The sequence below is a fragment of the Plecotus auritus genome (genome assembly GCF_963455305.1).
Source record: "Plecotus auritus genome assembly, chromosome: 5".
Taxonomy (NCBI): Eukaryota; Metazoa; Chordata; class Mammalia; order Chiroptera; family Vespertilionidae; genus Plecotus; species Plecotus auritus.
In genome coordinates, this window is record NC_137776.1 from 178,905,277 (window position 1) to 178,928,100 (window position 22,824).

At 37.1% G+C, this 22,824-nt stretch overlaps 1 protein-coding gene across 2 annotated transcripts in view; it reads left to right on the forward strand.

Annotated features, from left to right (window-relative positions):
• The window catches only part of PBX3 (PBX homeobox 3), a 188,948-nt gene that overhangs the window by 142,309 nt on the left and 23,815 nt on the right, over positions 1-22,824 (forward strand). For both annotated transcript variants that reach the window (XM_080671048.1, XM_080671049.1), the window contains exons 3-5: positions 3,145-3,386; positions 13,657-13,847; positions 17,003-17,138. In XM_080671048.1, coding sequence (XP_080527174.1) covers positions 3,145-3,386; positions 13,657-13,847; positions 17,003-17,138 — 569 coding nt within the window. The remainder of the gene's footprint in view (positions 1-3,144; positions 3,387-13,656; positions 13,848-17,002; positions 17,139-22,824) is intronic.

Sequence of the window (22,824 nt, forward strand, 5' to 3'; positions counted from 1 at the left end):
CTTATTTATAATTCAAAAGCTTGCCTATATATTAATGAACCCTTAATGAGCTGTTGAAAATGCCTGAATTAAAGTCAGATTATTAAACTCCAACAGCCCCGTAATCATACCATTTGAGTGGGCTTTAGGTACTTTTCACATCTGCAGCTTAGTATTGTGAAGACTATGCGTTTATTCGTAGGAAGCTTTGTAATAATTTTGACCCGTAATTTATTTATTGCCCTCCGAATGCAGTCATCTATGCAAATGCTCTTTCCCATTATCTGTGGGGCAGGTGCACAGCATGTTGAAAGACAGCTAATTAGGATTTGCTGAAAGATATGCAAAAACTATGGGCTTATAACAAAGCCAAGTTCATTGTTAAACAATGTTTTACTGTGTTTGTATGATTTGTCTAAATCTTAGGGATACTGAAATGAATGTTGTGGTTATAAGTAGATTGCAAATAGGGCGTGTTTTTTTTTTTAAACTTTATAATTCTGTGATAACCAAGCCTAGATGTAAAGCGTTATAAATCTCTATAAATGTCCCTGTATACATTTTGGATTAAAAATAAGAATGACCAATTTTTAAATTATTGTTTTCCCAAGTTTTATTTTGAAGATATCAAGATCTTTTGAAAACCACATAGGTCTATTCATTCTGGCCCTTGCAAACTTAGGTTCATTAAAATGTTTATAGGTGCCTAGGGGAGTAGGTGTTATGACTGGAAGCCATGTGTGACTGACTTTTCATCTATAGGAGTGTGAACTTTTTGTCAGGAAATGATTTTTCTGATTAGATTTGATGTACATAATTTATAAAGCAAATGCAGAAGGATTACATTAAAACATTCTTCCTGTATTTGAAGCAACCACTGAAGTGATTTACTTATGATTTTAGAAGAGGTATTATTTGTTACAAGACATACTTATAATTCTTTTTGTGTTTACTATTGAGTTTAAGGGTTGCTTCCTATTGGTATGGTGGTGTTGGTTTATATGCATATTAGGTACGTATGAAAGTGCCATAGATGGCTAATTAATTTGTATCTTGCATTTCTTCCTGAGAATTTCCTTCTGTCTCCCTGCTTTCTTGTGTATTAGCCATTGAGCATCTTCTCTTGTGTGCCACACATGTTCAGGGAAATGTAAAAATTTTGTCTATGGATGTTGATCTACTATTAAAGAACCTCACCAAATGTTCATAAGAAAAGATGAATAAATATAAGTACAAGGGGAAAACTAGAAACCCGAGGAACATTGAAGGTAGATGAAACACATTTCTAGGAGAAGCACCATTATGTGTGTGTGTGTGTGTGTGTATACCAAAAAACACAAAAATGTGAGTAAAAGTTTAATTTAAAAAGGAGAAATGTAAGGAACTCCCAAATGAATAATATAAAATGAAACAGAGCCTGAAGTGTCAGATAAGAGGTTGCTCAGTGAGTCCTCACGGCATGTCAAAGGCACAAAAAACTTGGTATGTGGAACTACAAGTGTGTCTAGGCCAGGAGATTTTACCATCTAATAAAATGAATTAGAAGGAAAGAAAGTGAAAGATGTTAAAAATACCAGTGTAACCAATATTTGGCAGTTTCTTCTAGATCTAGAAGAAATAGCAAATACATGTTTGTCTATCTTTAATTATCAGCAATGTGCTGATACTGATTTTATCTTATTTAAGGGGCTCCTAACTTTTTGGTTCCCTAAATGAATTATTGTCTTAGTATATTATAGTTTCCATACCTTATTTGTTTTCCTCTACAGGCAACAGACATAATTTTAAATTATTTTGAGTTAGTTTTATTACCCAGTTGAAATTATTCTGAAGTATATTTTTAAATGAAAGTGACAGCTTTAAAGTGTTTTGAGGGAAGAAATTAAAGTTGTTCATTTGAGTTAAGACAACCAAGAGCTCTCTCCTGCTGTGGGTGTAATTCAGGACATCTAGGAATGAAATCTGTTCTTTAAAGAATTGATGATAGTTTTAGCTTAGTGCATAAAATCGCAGAGCGGGTGCTCAGTTCAGTACTTGGCAGCTTATAGATGTTACTGTCATGTAAGTTACACCAGCCACAGCGTGTGCACCACTGTGGATAAACAGGCACAGAAGCAAAAGGCAGAATCCAAATGCAGACAAGATGCCAACTTCCTTCCCCGCCTTCCCCAGGATGCCTTGTGTGAAGAGCCTGCTTTTAAACAGGTTTCCAGAGGTTAATTGGGCTGGGATATTTTAGATTATGTTACACATTAATGAAAATGTGATTTTGAGCTGTCATGACTCCAGTGCTTTTTTATACCACGATAATTATTTTAAAACTTTGTCTTCTGTGTTGTTGAAAACATCTTGGCAGAAAGCCTGTGTGACCTGATTAAACCTACGAATTGTCAGCTGTGATCTATAGTACTCAGATGAGGTGCTGACTGGGCATCACTTAGGAAGTTCTTTATATAAAAGCAAAATTAGATTGAGACTATTGTGCCCGGCACCGCATTGCCATGTTGATGGTACATTTTTAATACTGTATTTATTAGTGTCCTGGTTTTATAGTTTGTTGGCAATTGTTTAAACAAGGCATTTAATAATATATATTTATAAAGCATAGCTAATTACCTCATCATGTATGTATTTCTCTTCTTCCCCCTGAAATTACATAATGGAGAAGCCCATCTGATCCTGCTTATTTTTTAATTTTTGGGTATAGCTTGTGAATTAATTATTCTATGAGATTTTAAAACCTGTTATTCTAGCTGTATAGAGAAACAGAGCAACCACATTTCTTTCATTGGGTTTGTTTTATATCCTTGGATGATGTTTTTTCTTTCTCAAAATCCCAAATTTTTAAACCTCTTCCCATTTTATACTTAAATCACCTAAATTTGGGAAGATTGGATGTCAGGAATTCAAGGCTACCTTTTTTTAAGGGTCCATAGGATCCAATCTGGGATAAATTGAGAAGGGGTGACCTTAGAAATTTTGGGATGCATGTAAATATTATCTTGAAAAGAATTTCCATACTTAGGCTTATTGATAAAATGTGAACAATGAAATTCTCCATAAATTATAGTACACTGATGTTGTTTGAACATTTTCTCAAATAAATAAAATACACTGTTTGTCCTGTTTCTCGCTTATTCTCTCTCTGTCTCTCTCTCCTTGAAGGTCTCAGCATCAGAGGAGCCCAGGAGGAGGACCCTCCCGATCCCCAGCTAATGAGACTGGACAATATGCTTTTGGCAGAAGGGGTTTCAGGTCCTGAGAAAGGTGGGGGATCGGCGGCAGCAGCTGCAGCCGCGGCAGCCTCTGGAGGTTCTTCAGATAACTCTATTGAACACTCAGATTACAGAGCCAAATTGACCCAGATCAGACAAATCTATCACACAGAACTGGAGAAATATGAACAGGTCAGCAGCCGCCACTCTCATAGTCCTGCACAAACCTCTATTGCTCTGCTATTAGACTGCGCTAACCAATTCTGAGGGCTGTGAGGGGTAGGTGTTAACACAAAGAACAAAATAAATAAGGTCAATGCTAAAATCTAAGTGAATTGTTGGATTCATGAAACGAAGTCCCTTTGAGATTTCAGAGGTGAAGCTAAGCTATTTTATCCCATCTACTTGTTTTAGTTATATTCATTCCTCACATTCATGTGCCCTTACTACCACACCTGCAACCATCCTTCCTCTCTAAACTCACCATTTTGTGCTCTTTAAAGCTTTGTATCATTAACATTTATGCACTGGCCTTGTTCATAAGCTGTGACCACTTTTAAAGGGAAGCACTGCATAGTGAGATTTTCCTCCTATGCTGTAAGTTCCAGAATCCTCCTAGGAATTCTTATGAATTGTGCCAGGCTGTAGGAGAGGGAGCTAACTTCACAAAGTAAGCAGGTTCTGGCCAGTCTCTCTGAGGAGACCACCCAAGATAATTAACCTGGGGCAGGGAATACCAGCCGTTGTGTGCGAAATTCCTGATTAAAGAGTATGGATTAAAAATGCTATTCTCAGCAATTATATTAACCATATTTCATTGAATCTAAGATACTTTGTTTTTAAGCTGTATCATTGCTTTATGTACCACAAGAAAAAATTAACACTGCCCAATTTAACTATAACATTGGTTGTGAAATGGTTCCAAACTTCAGAGATGTTAAAATGTGGGGGGAAATAAGTAACTCTTAGATTCAATGAAAAAAGGTAAAATGTTCATGGTTCATTTTGAACTTATTTTAGTTGTTAGTTTAAGCCTAAAAACCTGCTTAGTTTGAGGGATTTTCACTGGAAGGTAATTAAAGAAAACATTATGTGGAAATGTTTAAATGTACCACCAAATAAAGAGAATATTATTAAGTCAAATCCTATGAAATTGCCATGTTTTTAGGTCAAAAAGCAGTTGTGAATCGGCTGTTTTATAGTTCTAAAATAAGGAACTGCCTAGATATACCTATCGCCCAGATAAATAAATATTAACATTTTGTCATTCTTCTTTTGTCTATCTCTCCCTCACTCCCCCCCCCTTTTTTTGTGGGGTATTTTAAAGCAGTCTTAGACACCATACCATTTCACCCATAAATACTTCACTATGTAGTCAGATATGTCTTAAAGTCCAAACACTTTAATGTAATGTGGCAGTCCTGGTCAGTTTTAATACTGATTTATCTTCTAAGTTCCCTGTATAGTTTCAGTTGTATATGTTAGTTTTTTCGTTGCCTTCTCTAATATGCTGGCTGTGGTGGTATTAAGCAAATGCTGGATTCTGTCCCAGAGGTGAATGTGTTTTTCGGGAGGGTAGAAAGATTTATGTAGTTCTATGTTAAAATACAATATAAATTAATCTTATAAGCTATTATGTATTTTTTTTCTGCATAGGACTTTCTGGGATCTCAAACCATCTCTATAGTCTCATTTATAGGAATAATTTTTAGTAGAAGATGTGCAAATAAGAATTTTAGAAAAATTATCTTACGTATGTACATAAAAAAATGGAACTTTCTGATTTGACATATGAATAATTGAGAGTAAACAAAATAAGTCATGGTTGAAAAGATTGCCCTGAGCATAAACAGTGGAAATGGCTCTGATTTGTAGTAATATCCTAATTGCATAACTTTATGTTAAATATATCTATCTGTACTTACTAAAGAAACACCACCAGTCACCTTGCATGAAAAGATCTATAGTATTGGGCCAAATGGCTCTACTGTTTTGGCTGAGGAATTAAGATGATTCCTTACTGTCTCCTGCCATGTCTCTTCACATTGTCCTTATTTCCTTCCTGTAGCCCTGGTGGAAGTTGGGTGAGGCAGGCACCAATCAGTCAGTGTCACAGGGTTTTTTTTGTTTGTTTGTTTGTTTTTTTGTGCTTTGAAAATACACATATACACACAAATTATTTATAAATTAATCTACACTAAGTATTTTTGGATTAAAGATTATATTGGGAAATAATGAGTATTAGAATATAGTCATGAACCTTATTATTAGATATATTTATTAGCCTAATAACTACTTAGATGTCTGTTTCCTTTCTCATTTTTAGCACTTTCAGAAGGAAAAAATATAGATAAGTGAAGTCATTGCAGTATTAAGGACAAGTAAATAGATTGAATATGGTGACTAGTTGGCTGATTCGACAGAATTTTAGCTCACCAATTTTCTGTAGGTTCTGAATTATTTTAGAAATATCAGTGGCATTTAATTCTCTTGAGTTGTCTTTGGGATGGCTTGTATAGCTCTTCTGTGAGTTTTAACATAAGATAGTCAACTTTTCTTTTTTCTTTTTAAATCTTTGAAATACAGGTCCTTATCTGGGGTAGACCTTTCAGGGATATGTTTTGAAATTGCTATGGGCTAAGCAGAACTAACTGAGATGAAGGGGTGACATTTCTAAAATAGATGGTATTATAATTTCCATTTTACAGATGAGAAAATGAGACCCAGGTTAAGTTGTTTGTCCAGTGTCATACATCTAGTTAGTGTTAGAATCAGGCATTGAAATCTGTTTCTGACAATACGACAGCCTTTTTCATCGAATTATGCTGCTATTTATGTCGAATTGGAAAATAATTCAGGTACATTCTGGTTTTTTGTTTGTTTGTTTCTGATTTGCCCATGTTGGATTGCATTTGGAATGGGATGAGAGTAGAGATGAAAAAAATAAAAGACAACTATTCTAATCACTTTGCAGAAATTATATTTTTCCTCCTGAAAGTGAACACGGGTATTCTGAGTGATGGAAAGCTTATTAGTAAATAGGAAGAACATATATGTTAAGTAAGGCAGAAGCTTCATCCGAAAATTGTGTTGAGTCTTTTATTAAAAGAAATAAACTACATTGGAATCTAGAGCTATTCACTCTACTGTGTTTTGCAATGAAGCTGTAATGAAAATGTATCTGAAGCCTGTTTAGATTTAGATTGCCATAAAATTAACACACACTACCACTGCCATAAATTAAAGTGCCTTATAAACATAGCCACATTTACAAAGCTAAGCAGACTAGAGCTACAGTTTGAGCAGAATTAAATCCAAGCTGCAAGGCTCTGTTTTATGTGTGTTTTAGGAATGGTACTATCTTTAATATACTGTCCTCTTTTTTTTTTTTTTTTTCTCTATAAAATGTCCTTTGATCATATGTCTCCATTACATAGGCTGAGATGTAATTATTTTTAGTGATAATCATCTAAATTCACTTATAAACACTTTTGAAATATTCGGCTAAATATTAGAATATAGTCTAAATAATAGGATATATATTAGAATGAGATTCTTGAATATGATTGCCACCCCCAAAGGAAACAAAACTATTTTACTTTTCTCTTGGTGATCCTGACACCAAATAGGAATATGACAATTTTCCAGAGCTTGCAGCAACTGTCATACTACTTGTCTTGGGTGCATTGCCTCCCTCTTTAGTTGGACAAAAACCTGATTGCTTATTTGTCTTCTCGTGAATTAGTTAGAAGTTTTGAAAAATACTTTTACATTACCTTTCAAATATGCTCTTATGCTTAAAGGCCCACTATTAGAATAGGTGAATTCCTAATAAATTTTAACCAAGGGTTCTGGGAAGCCTGTTTTTAAGAATTGCAGGCCTTCTTGGTTCCTTCACCTCTCTACCAAAGGGAAATGGACACATTGGTATTTGCAAATGAAATTTGACTTAGACATTTGCTCTCAGTTAAAACGGAAAAGATGTATCATGCCCTATGCAGCTCTCCCCTTTGCTTGTACCAGAAGAAATGCTTGTACACAGGCAATTCACTTCATAATTTATAGCTGCTATAATAGAGATGACATATTGAAAGCTATCTACTATAATTATATTGAAATACATTTTTGCCGAAGGCGAAAGTGTTGCAAGGGTACCAATCCTCCACAAGCATCTGGGAACCTGCTTTCTGAGTTCACAGATGTCAAATGAATTCACCTCAAATCAGGTAGAACATTGGAACCAAACATATACACTGAATGTGCTCAAGACCAATCAGATATTGTTCAGATACTAGAGGACTTTCAGATTACTGAGGATTATTGGGGGAATGGAGAATGAGTGTGGAACCTAAACCATTGTAAAGGAATGGCCTTGGGCTCTTTGAGGATCTCAGCATTATGTACTTACCTCTCTTGGCAAAATCTGCTTTGCTTGTAAAGAAATTTTATTTTTATCAGCTTAAAAAATGCTGATGTTATTATATTAGAGTTTGTCTAGCCTGCAAGCTCCTAATCGCATTTTGCTATTTATTTTTAATAGTTAAGCAGGAAAGACAAAGGTTACTACCTGATGTAAACTTTGTATTTTATTTTCCCAAGCAAGGCTTCGTTAGTCATTGTTCCAGGGGAAGGGTTCTACTTCTTGTTGGTATTCATGCTGGGTCTTTTCCTGGACTGGAAGTAGTGTTTGAGGACTCACTTTTTTCCCTCCACGTTTCTAGTTTATTGATTCTATGTACCAGAGGTATCTTTGACCATATGCTTGATTAATGAATGAATTGTTTTATATTTGAATACTCTTTTTTTTATTAAACTTGTTTGGAAGCAGTGTTTGTATTCAGGCAATGGTAAGGCAGAATTATATGTTAAGTAATCAGAGTAGGGACTTGCTTACAGAATTAACACACACAAAAATGAATTTCATTAACTTGCCATTTTCATTGTCAATAATAACTGTCATTTATTAAGTATTAATTATGTTCCAGACTCTATGCAAATAACTTAACATATATATATATAATATAATCCTTACAAAACTATCATGAGATAGGTCCCTAAACTATGTAATTAGGTAAGAAGTGTTGAAGTACAATAGATATTTCATCTTTGCATACTGGTTTCATTCTAGTTGGCTTAGCAAAAGAATCTTTAAGTGAAGAATTTGTTGATTTAATAATAAACATTTCATAAATACAAATCTATAACATTAGACTAGAGTTGCTTGTAAAGTTATAAAAACATCTAGAAAATGGATGCATGCAAATTTGAGAGGCATTGACTTTTAATAGAGATTTATTCTTTCTTGAAAAGTGGATTTACAATAGGTGGTATTATGATCTGTTGTCCACAATTAGCTTCTCTAGATGGTTACAAAAGACCAATTCAGTTTTTAGATTTGATCACTGAACCATTTAAAAACTTGCTCTAAAAATTAGTGCTTGCTCTTTGTTTGGTTTTACATTTTTATATTAAATGATCTGAACCCACAGGCAAGAAATTGAATTCACAACTGAAACTAGCATTACCACAAAGCAACAAAACACTGAAAACTTTGAGTGTAAACCAAATAGGTATGAATATTGAGAAGACAGTTTTACTAAGTAAAAATAATATTAAAAACAGTTTTGAAAAAATACTGCAAGTTCTCATTTATTATTTGGTTTGAATTTTTAAGAAGAAAGGAACAAATGGCAAAAAGGCTCAGATTAAGAATTGATTGAAACTATTTTTCTCACATGAGGCCTTCAGTGCTTTATGTTCACTTAACTATGTTATTGCAATGTATGTTTTAAGATACACACAAAAAATACATCCTAGATAGTTTTCAGCAGCTGGATTAAAAGAAAAAAAGATTTCTGCTATTACTCTAAATTAGAAAATTCAAGGACTCCAATGTCTATTTTAGTAACATAGTCATGGTGGATATGATAAATGTTTGAAGTGAGCATCCCACATTATAAACAGCATTGATACTAATATGTGGTTGGGTGGCCCTTTAAAACTCTGCAGTCATTTGATCATTCTTACTGCATTTATATTTTTAAAATGTTACCTTTTAAGGAATAGGAAATGAGGCAGTACTGTGTTGTGCTCTGAAACTGGTACAGATGAGGCTGTAAATGAGGCTGTAATTTACTTTCACTGGCATAAAGGGAAAAAAAAAATCACTTTGCCTAAAGTGTATGCATCTTTCTTAAGGGTGTACCCAGATTTTAATTATCTAAATGTAAATACTTAACGAATTTTACTTAGAGTAATGAGCTAAAGTGCACACTACATAAATGAGATGTTCTAATTAATCATGTATGAACTACTGGTTTAAAGAAAAGCTATGTGAATTCTGTGAATGTTGGGCTATTGCCAAATTGCTAATCAGCATTTGCATTCATAGATGACTTCACTTAATAAGTTGTGAAACATTCAGCAAATGTTTTAGAAAATTATGAGTTCTTACAAGCAGAAACTTTTTACTCTTAACCTGTTTTTTGTTGTTGTCCACATGAGCCTTTGACTGCTTCTTACAAACCGTAGGCAAACATTGATTCATTCTGGAGACATTAAAATACAGCCAGTGAAATACTAAGAGAGCTAACATTGCAAGTATCATTCACGAGTCTTGAATTATTTATCAAGACATACGCCATGTCATAGATGTCTGTTACCATAATGTGTGAGCTAGTTTGTAGGAATTAGTAGTGTTATATGTACAAATAAGAAACGCTTCCATAGTCTAGTACAGCAGTTCTCAAACTTTTTGGTCTTAGGACTTAGATTCTTAAAAAGTATTGGAGACCCCCTTAAGAGCTTTCACTTGGTTGGTTACATCTATCAATATTTATTATACTAGAAATTAGAAGTATTTATTAATTTAAAAATAACAATAATAAGCTATTATGTTAACTTAAATAACATTTTTTAAAGCACCCCCCCCCCAAAAAAAAAACACACGCAAACTTTAGTGAGAAGAATGGCACGTTTTTTACATTTTTGCAAAATTCTTTGGTGTTGGACTTCATAGAAGTCACCTGGATTCTCATGTGTACTTCTGCAGTCAGTCATGTGGTTAAAGAAGAACATTATATGAAGAACATCTGGCCTCACACAGATATGTCACTGGAAAAGGGAGGAATATATTAGTAGCCTTAAAAAAAACACACAATAGTTTATTGATTTTCAGAGAGAGGAAGGTGGGGGGAGAGAAACATTGATATGAAAGTGTAACATCCATTGACTGCCTCCTGCATGCCCCCTACCAGGGATCGAGCCTGCAATCTTTTGGTGCATCGTCCCATGCACCAAAATGTTGCCATTTCGATTCCGTCAATGGCACATTGGGAATCAGTACCAAACTATCAGAAAGTCTAATGGGAAACTGTCAGGCTCACAGTGGTGGGTGTAGATCTTTTAAAGTTATAATACTAACTTCAAAACTCAAATTTCACCGCTGGCACAACTACTATCAGCTGTTTGACATGAAAGGCTCACTGGGTTCATTTTTGAGAAAACATCTGCCTAACACCCAAGTCTGAATAATCATAATATGTCTATTTTGCTTTCAAATAATAGTGTTCCATGAAAAAAAAAAAAGCAGTTTTACTCACAACTTAATCACACAAGTGCTTTTTCTTGGGATAACTATCCATCCATATGCAGAGAAGTACTTTTTGTGTGCTTCCCATTTGTCACACAGAATATTAAAGACTTAGTCAAGTGTTGAGATACAATAAAACAAATAACTTCTCTTGCTTCATTAAGGACATTCCTAAGTGAATCTGTTTTTCGTGTATGTGTATTTATATGAATGCATGGTAATGACAAGTGAAAAAAGAAACATCAACGATTACGTAGGTTACTGTTTTCCGAAGAGTTTTTAATAGCACATTGGTCTGCAAGATGCTGTAATGCTGTCCAGTGGTTGCCACTAGTCACATGTAGCTATTGAGCCTTGAAATCTGGTCAGCCTGAACCGCGATATATTATACATGTAAAGGACATACTAGATTTCAAAGTATATGAAAAAACAATATAGCATGCCTCATTAAAAGTTTTTACTACAGTTATGTGTTTAAATGTTAATATTTTTAATATGTTGAGTTAAATAAAATGTTAAAATTAGTTTCACCTGATCCCTTTCTTTTTAATATGGCTACTTAGAGAACTTAAAAATTTTATATGTGGGTCTTAATATATTTCTGTTGGACAGCACTACTCCAGAGAATAGAGGTTTTGTGATCATATTTACTTGGGAAAAGTTGGATATACCATTCCCCTTTGAAGATTTACTATGCAATTGGCACTATAGAAGTACTGAGGAGTCCTGCAAAAATAAAAAAGAGCCTTTTAAAATATTGCTTAACATTGATTACCCAAACATATTGTATTATTGGCCATATATGAACATTTTCTGGAACTAGCTATAGAAGTATAGAACATTTCCCAGTTTGGAGAAACAGTTCTAGTTTAATTTTCTTCATTTTACTGATGATAAAACTAAGGGCTGGAGTTTCTCAAATTATATAATTGTGAAATTATATGAACATCTCTTTAGGGCAAGTGCAAGAAAAAAATAGACATATTTCTTGGCAGCGCAACCACTTCTTTTTAGCTCTGCATAAGATCATTTACAATGACAGTAGAACAGGGAAAATCTTAAATTTACTTTTATTTTGGTTTCCTTAAAGATGGAAAGAACTTCTGGTTTTAGAGTTGCAAAGTTCCTTCATATAATTTTGTCATAATCTAGGACAATAATTCCTAGCCTTTTTTAGTTAGACTGTCTAAGAATCCAAAATGAAAACAAGCAGAAACTCCACATATTGTCCCTTCAGGAAATACACATGTGCATACAACTTGTATATGATTTCAGGGAGTCATGGACATTCTAAACTTCTCCATGGACTGCAGGTTAAGAACTATTCTCTTATATTTCAGGGATAATATATTTAAGGCTATTAACATTATTCTTGAATTGTAATACAAAAACCCACCAATCAATAGATGTTTATTGGATGCCTACTGTGTATATTACACAATTCTACACTCTGAAGATTTCCATAAGTATAGCATGATGCCACTACTCACAAGGAATTTTACATTTCTTAAGACGTAAAACATATGAAAAACTTTAACTGGTAAGCAAGACTCTTTTTACCTTACTTTAGAAATATTTATAGAAAAGCCTTGTAAAAGCTTAGAGAAATTGAAACACTCGGTGTACTTGAAAGGTTAGTTCTCTAATGAGCAGTTAGAGAAACCATCATGTGCTGGATATGAACAATGTTCAGGGTATCTGTAGGGAAGTGGACATTATTATAGCTTCAAAATGTGTCTTGCTGTGATCAATGATTGTTCTGTCTGCTTGCCCTACCTGGGGCATCTGTGCAATAAGATGCAGCAGAATTCTTTTAACAAAAATGCCAGAAGATGTTCTTTTTATTCAAGGACTGATGCTTTATTTACCCAGGCAGTACTGGCTTTCAGTGTAGGTGAACTGATAGAGATGGGGGCTGAGGATTGTTAACTAAAACCTCATTGGTTAAAACCCAAATCAGATCAGGATTTGCCTCTCGCCAGAAGAATTGAGCTGCCTTGCCCATCTTCCAGGGATGGCTCATGTCCACTAATAGGGCCTACACCACAGCTAAATTATACTAGGACATTGACATGCTTGTCATTCAAGGCCTTTAAATGCTATCACAAACCTGAATCCCTTCTTCTCTACATAGTTTCTCAGTTCCTCTGAACTTGCCACATACTATTATGTCCAGTTTTCCTTGTACCTGGAATTCCTCCTGATTTCTATCTTTATCTACCTTTCAAAAATCCTACCCGTTCTTTAAAGCCCCAGTGTCACTTGTGCCATGCAGCCTGCCATGATCGCTGCCTCCAGATGAGAACATTCCCTCCTTTGAACTTAGGAAGCACATATTCCTAGCTCCCTGTGACACTTTGCACAGACTGCCTTGTTTGAAAATTAGTTTTGTTATATATTTTATCACATTGAAGGCCAGGTCTATATCTTGCTCATGTCTGTGTCCCTTAATAGCACTTAGAAGAGTTTGAACTTCATAGTCCTTCAGTAAACATTTGTTGAATAAATGTAAAATCTCAATGAAATTAGAAGGTGCTTAGTATTAACAATAAACATATTTACATTTATCGGTAAGAGTTAGTAGAGAGCATCCCCCCACTGGGAACACCTCATTTTGGAACTGGGACAAGGGTTAGTGGGAAGGGCAGTTGAGTGCAGTGTCTCCCTTGCATGTCTGGCCATTCATTTTCAGAATTCTTGTTGCGCTAACTACCACTGCCATTTCACCAGTGTCTTAGTTTTCATCTTACCCTACCCACTGCATCATGCCATTGGCAACTGCAAATGAGGTAGAAATTCAGATGAGTTAATGTCTGGGTGTGATCATATAAAATACCAGATTTCTAAAGAGTTATTTTTCCTCCCTTACAGGCATGTAATGAATTCACTACACATGTGATGAACCTTCTCCGAGAGCAGAGTAGAACACGTCCCATTTCCCCAAAAGAGATTGAAAGAATGGTGGGCATCATCCATCGAAAATTTAGTTCCATTCAGATGCAGCTCAAACAAAGCACTTGTGAAGCAGTTATGATTTTAAGATCAAGGTTCCTTGATGCCAGGTATGTAAGGCCACAAACCTATTGCGTGGCTTTTCTCCACTCCTTCCTTTTTACTCCTTGTATATTATTTCCTATAAAATGGTTGGCTGGTTTTAGATACTTTGTTAATTTGGCTGTAAGAGCTCTTCTCTACAATGGACAGGTAATTCGCCTCAGGGTGTCTGTGCTGTCAAGCCTCTTATCTGGGAGTGGTAGTGTATTAGCTTCCAATTTGGTGACTCCGGAAATAGGATTAGTGCTGCTCCTAATACTTAGAATATGTAGCCTTTGAAATCTGATACTAAAAAGTATTTTTAAGGATAACTTTCAGTCTGTAACTCTGTTTTAACAAAGGCTTGTTTTATAAGAAAATAGTTGGAAATACTGATGCTCCTAAGAAGGAAGTGGTATTTTAGTTAATAAAGGTGACCACAAAGCCCCAAAGTCTGTTTTTCCAAATCAAGTAAGAAAGCCTATGAGTTTCTCCTGTAAGGATGAAAATTTCCCTTTTACCTGAAGCTTTCGCCAAGTTTCACAGGAATTAGGTGATAAGTTGTATGTGGTGTGTCTGACCTACCAGGTGACAGAATAAAAGAACTGTCAAGTTGCTACTGCATGCTGCCTCTGCAGGGTTGCCTCTTGAGCATTGCTAAAGCTTGTGATCAATCTTCAGCTTTGGAAAGGAGTTTCTATTTCATTTGGCTTTTTCATCCTTGGAATCTGACAGGTGATAATTATCATCCAAATTTTACAGTATTAGAGAAAATAACTAAGTTAGCTTCTCAACTGGAAAACAAGGTGTGTGGAATGGTTCTTCATGCCAGAGCTCTTCCTTAGAGCCAGATAAGGAACATCTGCCACCTAATTTAACTACCATTCACTCCTAGTTTAGCAAATCCCTTTATCACCTTTGGTCCCTTCTTCTCAGTAAGCGTTATCTGTGGACCAGGTAGCTATGGTAGGCTTGACAGTTTCAGCACTTATTCTAGATGCTTTCCACCCTACTCACCAAACCACCTACTCAGAGTGTGCCTCAGAGAACCGCCAGGTCAGGGCTTTGTTTTCTTTTCAAGCCATGCATGACTCCTGCAAAAATGCTAATTGCTGTTCTTGGTATATATCTTCCTCCCCTTCTCTGTCTTCCCTTACCATCTCCCCATCCATTCATCAGCGAATCCTGTTGATTTTAATCCCCAAATAGATCTTGATTCTCTTCTTCATCCCTTAGGAAACAGTGGTTTAACCTTCCACAATTTTGAAATAAATTGTAGGTTTGATAACTTGAGATATTTGGATCAGTCCTAGATTTCTTGCTCCCTGGACTCTTCCTTGATGTTGAGCCACAGATGACACGCTTAACATCCCATGTTAGCGGCATCATTGTAACTAGAAGGATCTCATAAGGGTCTACACATTTACAACTGCCTACTGACTCTTCTAAGTGTAGGATATCACAAGTGAGAAGATCATTAAGATTATTTGGAAGGAAGTTATTTGGGGAAAGTATATTTCAGTTATTAGAGAATCTGATTTAAGGTGAAGTCTGACAAATGCTAATTTTCAGGCTAGAATTCTTTAAAAACTTAGTAACAAATGGCATTTTTGCTATTTGATGTAAATTGTTAATAAATACTTGACCTCCTGACACTCTGCCACCCCTCTCCCAGTAAAGAAATATTTTCCTCCCCTAGTGTTTCTCTTAGAGCAAATCTTACCTTAGTCCACGCAGTTTCTTAAACAGACAAATCTAGAAACCCCTGGTGTATTTTTTTCCTTACTTTCCTTTTCTGTTTTCTCCACCCATTTTCCCCTCCCAAGTCATCATCAAGTCCTATTGCTTTTACCTTTCAAATAGAGCTTGAATCTTTTTATTTCCATTACTCTTACCTTATGCTGTTACCATCATCTCTCAATTTGACCATTGCAGTTGTCTCCTTAAATATATCTGTGTTTCCTTTCATGTCCTCCTCCCACTATTCTTAGCAGTCAGAACAAATATTTTTTTTAAAAGATATAAAATCTTTAGTAGCTTCCTCATAGTAAAATAAAAACAAAAAATAATTTTTTTTCTCATTAAACTTCGTTATTTTAATGAGTCTCAAAATTCTGTGACAGATTTTTGGTCATGTTGTTTCCATTAAAAAGTACTGATTTTAAACAAGAATAACTTAAAAACTGCCACCAAAAATTCTTATGGGGCTCACTAAGCCTGAATAATCTGGCCCCTGCCTATCCTTCCAGATTCATCTCACACATATTCTAATTTTTACTGTGATCCAGATTTCTTTAGCCCTTTGGACTTTTCACCCTCTTTTTGGTTACAGGACCATTTTCTCTACTCATTCCTCCTCCCTCTGTTCTTTGACTGACTCCTGCACATTCTCCAGGTCTCAGATTAAATGTCACTCCTTCAAGGAAACCTTTCCTGACACTATAATCTGTTAGGTTCCCCTCTGATACACTCTCATTATATCTTATACTTTCCCTTCATCGTACTTGATATGGTCACCACAATTTGTAACTATTTATTTCTGTGATACTTGTCTAATATCTTTCCCCTAACTTTCTACTTTTCACCTTAACCCTCCAATCTCCTGTAAACTCTCTGGTAGATATTATCTGTTTTGTTCCAACTGAATCTTTATTAAGTATCTAGAACACATTAGATCCTTAGTAAATATTTGTTGAATAAATTAAAGAATGAAATTAATAGTGCTTCCCCATTTTAGTATTTTTCTTAGTGATTCTAAATCAGCCGTGGGCAAACTACGGCCCGCGGGTTGGATCCGGCCCATTCGGCTGTTCTATCTGGCCCGCGGAGCCGAAAGAGCGGAGGGTTCTCCTGCTCTCCCCTCCGCTCCTTTACTTTGAATTTATATTAGTTCACACAAACACTCCATCCATGCTTTTGTTCCGGCCCTCCGGTCCAGTTTAAGAACCCATTGTGGCCCTCGAGTCAAAAAGTTTGCCCACCCCTGTTCTAAATCTTAAGATGCATTGGCTCTAGTGCTTTGGTTGATGCCAAGAGTGTAATTTATAATACCATATTGATAAATTAGACCCCAAGAATGTTTAAAAATAGAAGTCTACTTTTTTTTTGGTATGATCCTAATTAATGTATCTCTCTTTGGTTAGTGCTGATTATAACTACAGTTCTTTTTGTTTTTTTGTCATAGACGAAAAAGGCGTAACTTCAGTAAACAAGCCACAGAAATCTTGAATGAATATTTTTACTCACACCTCAGCAACCCCTACCCCAGTGAAGAAGCCAAAGAGGAGCTGGCCAAGAAATGCAGCATCACAGTGTCCCAGGTGAGTGAGGACTCCATTGGTCTGTCTTGTTTCCCCAGTAATATACAAACCCTGTTCTTTCCTCAGAGCATTCTCGCCAAATTACATATCCATGTGTTCCATCATCAGAGAAGACATAAAGAAAACATAATATATTTCCACATTTTTATTTAAGCTTTTAAGTTTAGATAAATTTTTTTAAAACCTTAAGTGGCAAGGAGAGAAGATAGTCACCCGCCACCCTAGTGTAAATCTTCGATAAAAAGGACATAAACATGCCGTGGGAAGAGATAGTTTAGTGGCATGTAATCCTCCTTTTCCTAATTTGGATGACTGGCTGAGGCTTCCCCCAGTGAGAAACCAATTTATTTGTTGCTGAAAAGAAATATATATATATATATATACACACACACACACACACACACACATACACACACACATATATAAAAGGCTAAGTGTCTGTCCGTTCAACCAGTAGCTTATGATGTGCACTGACCACCAGGGGGCAGATGCTCAACACAGGAGCTGCCATGATGCACACTGGCCATTTAAAAATAAACGGCACCACGGACCTGGTGCCAACAAACCAACACTAGGCTTCCCCTAAGTGGGACACAAGCCCTGCCACTACCCCAGAGCAACACCCTACCAAATCACAGCCAACGCTGCCAAGACCCCATGGCGCAAAATGCGGCCCACAGCCCAACCTGAAAACAGTCGCTGTGGGTGCCAGGTAATGACATCACGTAGCAACACCTGGCTTCCTCTCCCTAGCGACTAGACTCCTTGGAGTTTCTTCAGCCCAGGAACCCAACTTGCTTTATAGCCAGGTGCAAACATTTTACAGTTTAACCAAATGTTCGTGAAGCGTTTTCACATGCCTCATCTCATTTGATTCTCACAGAAGTCCTGGAGTAGGAAGATAGGAGACTTGGTGGAATCCTATTTTCTTTTCATTAACCAGAAAACAGAGATTTAGAAAGTTTAGAAACTGACTCAAAAGAAGTAAGAAATGGTGGAACTTGAAAATAACTTCAGGTTTTCTCACTGTGCAGAATATAGTCAAACACTGCTACAGTTAAATATTTTACCCTTTGTTCTCCCTGTGTGATCTACAATAATAATCTACTTCGTGTTGATATTTACTGCTGTGTTGCTGACAATTACCTGAAAGAGAAGTTGGGGTGCTTCACTGGGCTAGAAAAAGTTTAGCTACATCAGAAAGCAGTTCTAATTAAGCAAGTTTATTCTATATATAAAAAAGGCTAAGTTGACTCACGCATGCCCGATACATAGAAAGCTCTCGCTGGCGCCAATCGCACGCTTGTGTTTCGATCTGTCATTGTCGATCAATTGACACTTCTATTATAGAGAAAGGGCGAATAGCAATATTAAAATATTTCTTCTAATTAATTTCCTTTCAATGTGCATGAATCCATGCCCTGGGACACTAGTTTAATATAACTCTTTGGTGAAAGCTTTGAGGAATTCACCAAGTCCTTTCTTGATAACCTTGCTATTATGATATTTGGGTCCCAAAGATTTCTGTGCTTCCTTGTTATCCATTAAGTAGAAAAATTAAGTTCATTCCTGTCACTGTTTTGTATTTTGTTTTAAAGGCCTATTTTTAATAAATTGAAGCCTGAAGTTAGTTGTCATCATCTAACAAAAATACATTTCATTTTAAACAGGTATACTGATATTTAGATTGAGGATTGGCAACAAATAAACAACTGTACTTCCTTTAAAAATAAGTATATCCAATTGGTATTGGCTTGAAAATACAGTTTTACTTAACTATTCCATATTGATGCTTGTAGATTTTCATTTGAATATTATTTCTTTATTCCATGCATATGCATCTGAAGTGCAGGATACTAAAGATCCCCTTCACATTCCAATGAAAGTCAGTGTTGTTTGAGGGAATAGGGGCTGGGTTGAAGATGTTATCCAGCCCTTGTATTGGCATTAGTTTCCATAGAACCTTTAGAGCAAACTTAGATTTATAATTAAGATTTTATTTATAGTTATTGTCATTGTCCTATGAAATAGTGGTATTCCTTCATTTTTTCTTTTGGAGGGGGAGGTCGTCCTCACTTTGAAATGGAATATAGTCAATTTAAGTCACCAGCTTGTAAAAACATGCATTTCATAAAACACTAGTGACCTGGTTCACGAAATTTGTGCACATTAAAAGGGGATTAATTAGAGGAAATAATTTAATATTGCTATTTGCCCTTTTTATATAATAGAAGTGTCAGAGATGAAAGAAAATTAGTAAAATGTATATGAAAACCTTCCTCCTGTCAGAGTCTGGGGCACACCACGGGACCCAGAGTCAAGTTCCCGCCCACCCACATGAACCTCAAAATCGCGTGAGACCCAGACCTGGCCACCACCACCCCGCCCCCCTCCATAGGGCTAGATCCAGACCCAGCCAGTCCCACCCTTGTCAAGCCCTGCCAGGCAGGGGGCATAGCCTCAGGTCCCCTGGCCCGGCGCCAGGACGGGGGGCGTGGCCTGAGGCCCCCAGCCCAGACGGGGGCGGAGGGCGTGCCTTGAGGTTCTCCATCAAGCCCCACCAGGTGGGGGTCACAGCCTGAGATCCCCTGTCAAGCCCTGCCAGGTGAGGGGCACAGCCTGAGGTCCCCTGTCAGGTCCCTGCTGATTGCTTATTAAGCCTCCTTATGGGAACTTGGCCTCAGCTGTGGGTGCAGCCATCTTTGTGACGGAGTGATGGTCAATTAGCATATTCCCTCTTTATTAGATAGGGTTACTATCTGGGTTATGTAGTACTCATTGCCACTTGAAATACTAAGGAACAATATAATTTGCTGGATTAGACAGGGCAGGTGAAATTAAAAGTGCATTTATGTCAAGTGGTGTTTTCTGGAGTGTGTGCATTTCCCCAAACATTAGTGAAAGGATTGGGCTCATGCTGAACACCAGCTGATGATGCCAAGCCTGGTTTTCTGGCTCTCATAACAGCATTCTGACTTAGAATTCTAATGTTTGCAGGTCCAATTTAAAATAATGTGTTTTTGTGGTTCCTCTTCTTTTCTTTTTTATTTCTATAACATATTTACCATTGGAAAATAACATAGATCATACACGTTTTTCAAAAACCAATATGCTCCTGGTTTTTCACTAGTTGCAGTATTAGCATTTTGTGTGCCATGTAGGGTTTGCTTAACATACTGCTGTGTAATAAGTGAGAGAAAAGTTTCCTCTGACTATTCTAAACTAGGGAGGTTTTGCTTGCCTTCTAAAGTAGGATAGGAGCCCTAGCCGGTTTGGCTCAGTGGATAGAGCGTCGGCTTGCCGACTGAGAGGTCCCAGGTTCGATTCCGGTCAAGGGCATGTGCCTTGGTTGCGGGCACATCCCCAGTGGGAGGTGTGCGAGAGGCGGCTGATCGGTGTTTCTCTCTCATCGATGTTTCTCTCTATCCCTCTCCCTTCCTCTCTGTAAAATCAATAAAATATATATATTAAAAAAAATAATAAAAAAAAAAATAAAGTAGGATAGGAACCCATTTACTAGTACCAGTGATTTTAATAAACAACTTACTTAGTTAATTACTAAATTAATTACTTAGTCATTTCACTTGTTTTCTATAGAAAAATGACTTTGTTAGGTTTTGAAGTTTTTTTAGTAGTTGCTTTAGTGGTAGAAATAGCATAGACACAGATATATTGCTCTGTCCAAAAGCAGTCCCTAGTCTTATTTCTCCCAGGTCAGCCTTTCAAATGCAGAATTTCAATAATCAGTTTAAATTCTGGCTATTTCTTCTCCTTTTTACCCTTTTCCTGCCTAAAAAGTTAATTTCCCCTCAACAACAACTTTACCCTACATCACTGAAATGGGAACAATGATGTTGTCATTTTAACTCTTGAAGGCATCAGTTACTAGCCTTATAAATTAGTGTCCTTTTGTTTAAATTGTTTAGAAGTTAAAGCAGAAAATGTTCTAGACCTGACATGTTATCTACTTTCATACACACACACACACACACACACACACACACACACACACACAAACACTAATAAAAGGGTAATATGCAAATTGGTCAGGACGCCCTCACAGTAACGACCAAACAGCAGGCTGCGTGGAGTGACAAGGCAGGCGGGGGGGTTAGTGAGGGACGACCAAACGACTGAACAGTAGACTGCATGGGGCGACCAGGCCAGCAGGGCGGGCAGTGAAGGGCAACCAGGCCAGCAGAGGGGGGCAACCAGGCTGGCAGGGAGGGCAGTTGCTGCAACCAGGCTGGCGGGGGGGAGGGGCAGTGAGGGGCAACCAGGCCAGCAGGGGGTCAGTTGGCGGCAACCAGGCTGGCAGGCAGGTAAGCAGTTAGGAGCCAGTGGTCCCAGATTGTGAGAGAGAAGGTTGTCTGACTGCGGGATTGGGCCTAAACCCGCAGTCGGACATCCCCCGAGGGGTCCCGGATTGGAGAGGGTGCAGGCTGGGCTGAGGGGACCCCCCCTCCCCGCATGAATTTTGTGCATAAGGCCTCTAGTATGTATATATATATTTAAATATTGTTTAAAATATACATCATACTAAAGTACAGTTAAACTTAAAATCCAGAAATTCACCCTTAGGAGAATAGTGATTGGAAAGGGGACTGCTTCCTGATCTAAAAAATGATTCCATGGGTGTATTAACTTTATGTAAATTTATCAAGTTCTATATTTATGATGTGTGTTTCTTTTTTGTATATATGTATTTTTACTTGACTAAAAAGCTTACTTACGCAACAACAAACATGCCCTCATGGAACTTACATTTTCCTAGGGGATATAAACAGATAAAATAAGTAAATGAGATGATAAGTTAGAAGGTGATAGGTGTTAATGGAGAAAAATAAAGGAAGGGAAAGGGAACAGGAAATTCAAGGAGTGCAATTTTTATTAGATTATTAAAGAAAGCCCCTCCTGAGATAACATCTTTTGGTAAAGATTGAAGGAGATGAATTAGCAAACCATGTGGCTAATTGGTGAAGAACATTCAGGCAGAAGGAACAGTAAGTGCAAACATCTTAGGTAAAAGTGGCCTGAGCAGGTGGTAGAAATAGTAGGGGATAAAGTCAAAAAAGAATGTGAGGTCCAAATGATGCAGGGTTTTATAGACCACGAGAGGCCCAGTGCATGAGGGACCCCACCGGTGCACGATCGGGGCCTGGGAAGGACGCCGGAGGTTGTCCAGCTGGGGAGGAACCATGGGAGGGCTCCAGGGCGTGTCCGGCCCATCTCGCTCAGTCCCAATCAGCTGGACCCCAGCAGCAAGTTAACCTACCCAAGTGGTCAGTGCAGGTCATAGCAACTGGTCAACCGGTCGACTGTCTGCCCCCTGGTGGTCAGTGCACGTCATAGCAAGCAGTTGAATGGCCTTAGCATATCCTTAGCATATTATGCTTTGATTGGTTGAATGGACAACCAGGTACTTGGCATATTAGGCTTTTATTATATAGGATGGTAATGACTTGAGCTTTTAAGGAAAACTGAGGAATCACATGATCTGACTTAAGTTTTAACAGGGTCACCAAGGCAGCTATATTAACAATAGACCCTGGAAGCAAGGAGAAGCAGAGGCACCAGGTGGAGTGCCACTGCCTATTACAGAGTAAGAGGCTGGTGCCTTGGGCCAGGATGATGTTGTAGAGGTGATGAGAGATGGCTGGACTCCAGAAAATTGTGAAGGAATAGC